This window comes from Stenella coeruleoalba, assembly GCF_951394435.1.
Source record: "Stenella coeruleoalba genome assembly, chromosome: 1".
Classification (NCBI taxonomy): domain Eukaryota; kingdom Metazoa; phylum Chordata; class Mammalia; order Artiodactyla; family Delphinidae; genus Stenella; species Stenella coeruleoalba.
This window is the reverse complement of record NC_137169.1, coordinates 188221118-188228260: the sequence shown is the minus strand read 5'-3', so window position 1 is coordinate 188228260 and position 7143 is coordinate 188221118. Positions and strand designations below refer to the sequence as shown.

At 38.7% G+C, this 7143-nt stretch overlaps 1 protein-coding gene across 4 annotated transcripts in view; it reads left to right on the top strand.

The window, feature by feature from the left end:
* Positions 1 to 24: 24 nt before the first annotated feature.
* DCAF6 (DDB1 and CUL4 associated factor 6) overlaps positions 25 to 7143 on the top strand; it is a 173037-nt gene continuing 165918 nt past the window's right edge. For all 4 annotated transcript variants that reach the window (XM_079939962.1, XM_079939961.1, XM_079939960.1 and 1 more), the window contains exon 1: positions 25 to 374. In XM_079939962.1, coding sequence (XP_079796088.1) covers positions 278 to 374 — 97 coding nt within the window. In that variant the 5' untranslated portion in view covers positions 25 to 277. The remainder of the gene's footprint in view (positions 375 to 7143) is intronic.

Here is a 7143-nt window from a genome sequence, read left to right as displayed (position 1 = left end):
TCCTGTAGGAGGGGGTGCTGAGGGAGGGAACAGTTGCTGATCTCTGGATGTTCTGGGTAGTCTTGAGCAGGAGAGTATGAGGCGAGCTCAGGCCCGGGTGCGGCCGGGCTTCGGGGGCGAAGGCGCTGCCGCTGCCACCGCCATCTAACTCGCTGCTACCGCGAGGCCCGGCGCGCGGATGGTGCTGGTGCGGCTCGGGTGTTGATCCGCGTGTCCCCTCCCCCCTTTCCCCTCCCCCACGCGGTGGTCTCCTCTCCTCCCCCGGCCCGGCGGAGCCATGTCTCGAGGTGGCTGCTGCCCACACCTGTTGTGGGACGTGAGGAAAAGGTCCCTCGGGCTGGAGGACCCGTCCCGGCTGCGGAGCCGCTACCTGGGTGAGCGGGGGCCCTGGGGCGGAGGCGCTGAGGTCGCCGCCCAGAGGTGGGGGAGGGGGCCACGCCGCTGGGGCTATTGGAGGTGGGACAGCGCCTGGGCAGGGACGCCCCGGAGACGCCGAGGTGCTGGGTGGACCTTGGCGGACGGATCCCATGCCCGTGTCCTCCCATGGCTAAGTCCCCCTTTCATGCTGCCAGCCGCCGCCCTTACTGGGTTTTCCTTCGGGGGGCCGGACAGGGGGCAGACGGTACTGGCCGAGAAAGGTGTTGGGGTCGCTTCTGGAGTGGGACTCGGGAGAAGACTTGTCGAACCTCCCCGAGCTGCCGCGTTTAGAGCAAAAGTTGGCGCTTTTGCTCTTCTCCAGCGCTCTCCTCGCTCAGCCGAAGGACCTAAGTTTGTGTTGACCGCCCGTCCCCTAAAGTCTCGGGAGGGCTTAGGTGTCCGTGGCGACGCGCTGACCACCCTCGGGGACTCCACGCTCCAAACAGACTCGGTGTAAACTGTTGTGCGGCTCCGAGCCAAAACCTGAAAGTGATAGCTGAGCTCTCCCCACCCCCGCGCGCTTTCCCAGTTGGACTCTGCTGTTCGGTGGTTTCGACCGCTTTAAGGAGGTGTAGGGTTTCACGTTCCCATTCCCACCCCTGTGAAACACACTTGGCATTTACTGTTACTTAGTTAAGCCTTCTAAAAACAACCTTCGATACTTGGGGGAACGGTAGTCCAGTTCTTTTCGTTTTGCGTAAAGTGGATTTGTGAGGATTCTGGGTCACGCCTGAGCTAAAAGTGGACGGATATAGTAGGGGTCTTTTTTCTTCCTTCCTCTGCAATCTTTTCATTACTCTTTCTTCTTTTTCTTTTCTTTTTTTTTTACTTTGAAGATAAGACAACATAACTAAAATTTTTTTCTTTGCAATTTTGTTACTTTTTGCTAGGTATTTGTTGATGTCATTTGGTTTTGACTTAAAATCAATAAAAGAAAATGAAATTTCGCTACACCTAACAGTTCTGGTTTATGAGTTATTTGAGAGAAGTTAGCAGGCATTTTTTTCCCCTTGCTCCTGTTTTTTAGTGTCCCAAGTGACATGAATACATTGTCCTTGTAAAAACTTAATAAGAATGAAGCACAAATCCTTGTGATTTCTCCCATTCCAGTTTCACACACACACTCTTTGAGAGGTAACAGTGTTCTCTGTTTCCTGAGTATTCTTCCAGACCTTTTTCTTTGAATTCTTACAAGCACATGTGTACATATAGAAATGCTGTAGGAGTGTGTGTGTGACCTGAATATATGGTGTCATACTGTAAACAACTGTTTTGCAACTTGTTTTTTTTTTTTTACATAACATCTTGGAGATCTTTGCATGGCAGTAAAAATAGAGCTATACAGTCTTTTAAACTATTGCAGAGTATTTAACAGTATGAAGGTATCATCGTCGACTCAGCCTTTCTTCTTTTTTTGGACGTTTGCTGTTACTAACAGCACTACAGTGAACCTCCTTGCACATGCTTTTTGTGCATTTGTTCTAGGATAAGTACCTGGAGTGGTGATTAATCATTTTAAAATTTAATATCAATAGAGAGTGCTTTTTAAACCATTAACCTAAAAGATGTGCAATATTTCTTTTAATACTTGCTGAGAAAGAACTTAACTTTAGCTTAATAAAAAAAACTTGTGTTCTACACCAATGAATTTATATGTGGTCCTTTATCTCTATTAGTTGGAGCATTTAAATAAGTAGTACTTATATGTAGGTTTATGTATTAATGTTTTCTGCTGGTTCAGTTACTTCAGCTGTATCTATGATAGAGTCAATTAAAATATAAAACCATACATTTTCTTTTTCCCTTCCTCTTCTAGCTCCATAATGGGAGTGGAATTCGTGTGTTGGGTGGAGGAGAATTGAAGAGTAAGAGTCCACTGTCTTTAGTAGAAAGTCGAAATTATAGATTTTCAAATATATGTATATTCATGCAGGAAATTCCATATCTTACATAATATTTTAAATGTGGTAGTAATATATACTTTATAATTAGCACATCCTTTAAAAGTGTTTTTTTTAAAATATTCAAAAATAGCTTGAGTAATTTCTTAGCCTTAGGAGACTTTCTTTACACCTTTAGTTTATCCATCTCTTTCACACTCCAGTGCTAATCTTGGCTTAGCAGGAAACAGCAAAGTCCACATTGGTATTGCCTGAATTAATGAGATTTAAAAAAAATGATATTTTGAAGTACTCTTATAAAGTCTTCTTTTTAAGAAGTCCAAGTGTTTTAAAAGGTAAGTAGATTTTTTCGGGGGGGGGACTTCAATATTTAAACATTTTGATTGTTTATCTCTAGTACTGTAGGTTAAATATTTTTCTAATTTATCTCCATTATTTGTATTTCTAATAATGAATTACTTCTAAATAACAGTAAAATTGGGATAGAAGCAATTGACAGATTTTTCTTGTAACGTGCATTTCAAATTAACCATAGCATGTGCCTTTTCAATAGTAGTATTCATGTTTTACAGGTGATTTTATTTAAATTTGGTTAATTTTCTCTTTTCCTCCCATCAAAAAAAATTGAAGTTCACAAAACATCCTTTTATATTGTGAGAATAAAGATAATTTGTCATGTATTATTTAGAAGAAGATGTATATGTTTACTTACAGCCCACAAATTCACAAGATTCACCTGAACCAATGAAGTGTTTTGTCTAGCATGAACTCAGAGGCTAGGCCAGGGATTGTAATCTTTATGAGCCCGATCTAAATTTCAATGGAGGATTTATTTTTTTAAAGAGCAGTTGTCAAAGTCCAGAGTCAGAGACACCTGTCTAAATGTTTCTTAAGATACCGTATACTAGTTATAGAGTAGTGCTTTTGGAACTCAGTGATTGTTATAATAATTTATTAGCCATACATATTTCATTATAGTTTTATAGAGATAAACATTACTTATAAAAGAAATTATCTGTACATTTCTTCTTTCTCTTCCTATTTCTCTCATTTTAGACAGGCTTGCGTACAATTTGAATTTACACTTTCTAACCCTTCTAAATTAAAGACAGTAATTGACTAACAAAAAGCAATTTAAGGGAAATTTTCAAGGGAGTTGTTTGCCCTAATGTATTATATGTTTAATACGAAGTGTTTAAGTTATGATTAGGCAGTGTTATGGTCAACTTGGGATGCTGTAACAAAATACCATAAACTGGGTGGCTTTTGAACAACATAAATTTATTTTTCAAAGTTTTGGAGGCTGGAAGCCTGAGATAAGGGTGCTCACATGGTCAGGTTCTGAGTCTGGTGAGGGCCTGCTTCCTGATTCATAGCCATCTTTTCACCATAACCTCACAAGGCAGAAGAAGTGAGCTAATTCCCTGGGATCTTTTTTATAAGGGCACTAATCCAAGCCTAATCACCTCCCGAAGATTCCCACCTCCTAATTAGGATTTCAGCAGAGGAATTGGTCCGGGTGGGGTGATGCGGGGACACGAACATTCAGACTATACCACTAAGCCAGTGACAGCCTTATAGTGGAGATTGAAATCTCTTTTTGTTCAGGCGATTAGGAAGTCTGTGTCCTTTGAATATCGTTAGGGTCAGTATGTACTGAAATGGATAATTTTGCATTTAGATTAGTCTTTAGCGTATCTTGAATACATCTGTATTCAGACTTACCAAGTTCTTCATAAAGTGTTGCCGGGTTAAAACATATTTTATGAGGGTCAGAAAATTCTGAGTTTTTCCTCCTTGTTAACTACTGGGGAAAAGTTAGTGAAGTATTTGTATTTTGTTTCTTTAGTCTTAAAATTTCAATGAAAGCTAAAAAAGGTCTGATTTTAATAGTTAATAATGACAGTTAAATATGACAAATATTTGTAATAGAATATGCTGTTAATTCCTGAAGATAAGGCCACCAAATGCCTGTTATCAATCATAACAACAGCAGACAATTGAATAGCTCTACTGTAGATTTCATTCCTACCTGGTATAGGATGAAAGTGCTTAAAAGGGATAGGAGCTTCTGGTAGCACAAAATTTATATTTCAGGTATGTTTTATGTCAGTGTTTTTCAAATGTTTTGACCCTGATCCACAGTAAATATACATTTACATGGCAACTTGTGATACACATAACTAAAATAAAAGATTCCCCAAATGACATTTACCCTTACTAGGTGTGGTGCATTCTTTTTTCTGTTCCATATCGTGTTGTTAAAAATGTTGGTGTTGACCCAGTAGAATATCCACTAATGAGTGTTGGCTTGAGGTTCACAAAGCTGTTCTAAGTGGTGTGTTTTTTTAATAATTATAATTGAATGTTACTGACTTCAAAGTTAGGGTGGGTGTGTTTCCCAAGTAGTTGTAGTAGACTAAAAAAAATGTTTTTTGAATAGCGCTGATGGCAAATAAAGAAGATATAAATAACAAAACTTTTAATTTATACTTTGGCAAAAATACAGTACAACACTTTTAGATCCTCACTTTTTTTTTTTGCCATGCCTCACGGCTTGCTGGTTCTTAGTTTCCCGACCAGGGATTGAACCCAGGCCCTCCTCGGTAGTGAAAGCCCGGATTCCTAACCACTGAACTGCGAGGGAATTCCCAAATCCTCATTTCTTGAGTAATACTTGCAATGGGATTGCCGAGTTGTATAATAAGTGTGTTTAACTTCATAAGAAACTTTTTCAAAACAGTTGTACCATACTGCATTCCCATCAGCAGTGTTTGAGAGTTCTAGTTGTTCCACGTTCTCATCCATACTTGGCATTATGAGTCTTCCTAATTTTAGCTTTTCTAGTTGATAATGTAGGTATAATATCACTATTGTTTTAATTTGCATTTGATTTAATCCTAATGATTAATGATTTTGAGTATATTTTCATGGTTTATTTGCCATTCTTATACTTTGGTTAAATATTCAGATTTACCTTCTTAATATTGTAAAAATTCTTTATATATTCTTGATACAAGTCCTTAATCAGATATATATTTTGCAGATATTTTCTCCCAGTTTGTGTAAGTCAATTTCTCTACCACATTCCATTGATCTAGGTGTCTGCCTTTATGCCATTACTTTCGATCTTTATAGTGAGTGTTGAAATCAGCTAGTGTGATATTTTGTACTTGGTTCTTTTTTTCAAAATTACTTTGGCTATTCTGAGTCCTTTTCATTTTTTAAATTTCAGAATCAGCTTGTCAATTTCTATAAAAAGGACTGCTGGGGTTTTGATTGATACTGTGTTGAATCTGTACCTTATTTCAGGGAGAATTGTAGTCTTTACAGTATGGAATCTTCCAATTCATAATGGTGGCTTTTCTCTCCATTTATTTTGTTGTTCCTTCATTTCTTTCAGCAATGTTATATATTTTTCAGTGTACAGATCCTATATATATATTTGCTCTATTTATTCCTATATATTTAATGTTTTTATACTATTTTAGATAGTATCATTTTATAAGTTTATAAGTAATATCAAATTATTCATTGTGCATATATAGAAATAAAATTTTTTAAAATTGGCTTTATATCGTGCAACTTTACTCAACCTACTCATTAGTTCTTTCTTAAAAAAATTAATTTCTGGCTGCGTTGGGTCTTCATTGCTGCGTACAGGCTTTCCTCTAGTTGCGGCGAGCAGGGGCTACTCTTCGTTGTGGCGTGCAGGCTTCTCATTGTGGTGGCTTCTCTTGTTACAGAGCACGGTCTCTAGGTGCACGGGCTTCAGTAGTTGTGGCTTGTGGGCCCTAGAGTGCAGGCTCAGTAGTTGTGTCGCACGGGCTTTGTTGCTCCAGGGCATGTGGAATCTTCCCCGGACTAGGGCTTGAACCTGTGACCCCTGCACTGGCAGGTGGATTCTTAACCACTGTGCCACCAGGGAAGCCCTACTCATTAGTTCTTATAAAATTTTTTTTTTTGCAGGCTTGTTTGGATTTTATGTAGTTGATTATGTCACTGCATATTAAGATTCTTCCTGGGAATTCCCTGGTGGTACAGTGATTAGGACTTGGTGCTCTCACTGCCCAGAGGGACCAGGTTCAATCCCTGGTTGGGGTACTACGATCCCACAAGCAGCGTGGTGTGACCAAAAAAAGAAAAACCAAAATAACCAAAAAACAAGATTTCTTCCTTTTTTACCTATGTTGTTTTTTTCTTCCGTTTTCAATTTTCTTGCTTAATTGCATTGACCAGGACTCCAGTAGAATCTTGAAAGGAAGTAGTAAGAGTGGACATTGTTGCCTTATTCCTCATCCTGGAAAGCATTCAGTCTTTAACTATTAAATATGTTGTTGACTGTAGGTTTTTGTAGATACCCATTGAAGAAATCCCCTTCTACTCTTAAATTGCTGAGAGTGTTTATCATGACTAGCTGTTGAATTTTGTCAGGGTTTATTCTGCATCTGTTGAATTGATTATATGATTTCTGTTTCATAGATTATGTTAACATATTGATTGATTTTTGAATGTTGAACCAACATTCAATTCCTGGGCCAAATCCTACTTGGTTATGATAAATTGTCCTTTATATATTGCTGGCTTCACTTTTGGTAAGAATTTTGTGTTTTTGTTCTTTAAGGATATTAGCTCACAGTTGTTATATTTTTGCCTGTTTTTCGTATCAGGATTATGCTGGCCTCATAAATGTGTTGGAAGTGTTCTTCTCTTTTTCTGAAGTTTGTGTAGACTTGAAATTACCTTTTCCTTAAATGTTCGATAGATTTCATCATTGAAGCCATCTGAGCTTGGAGTTTTCTTTGTGGGAAGGTTTTGTTTTGAT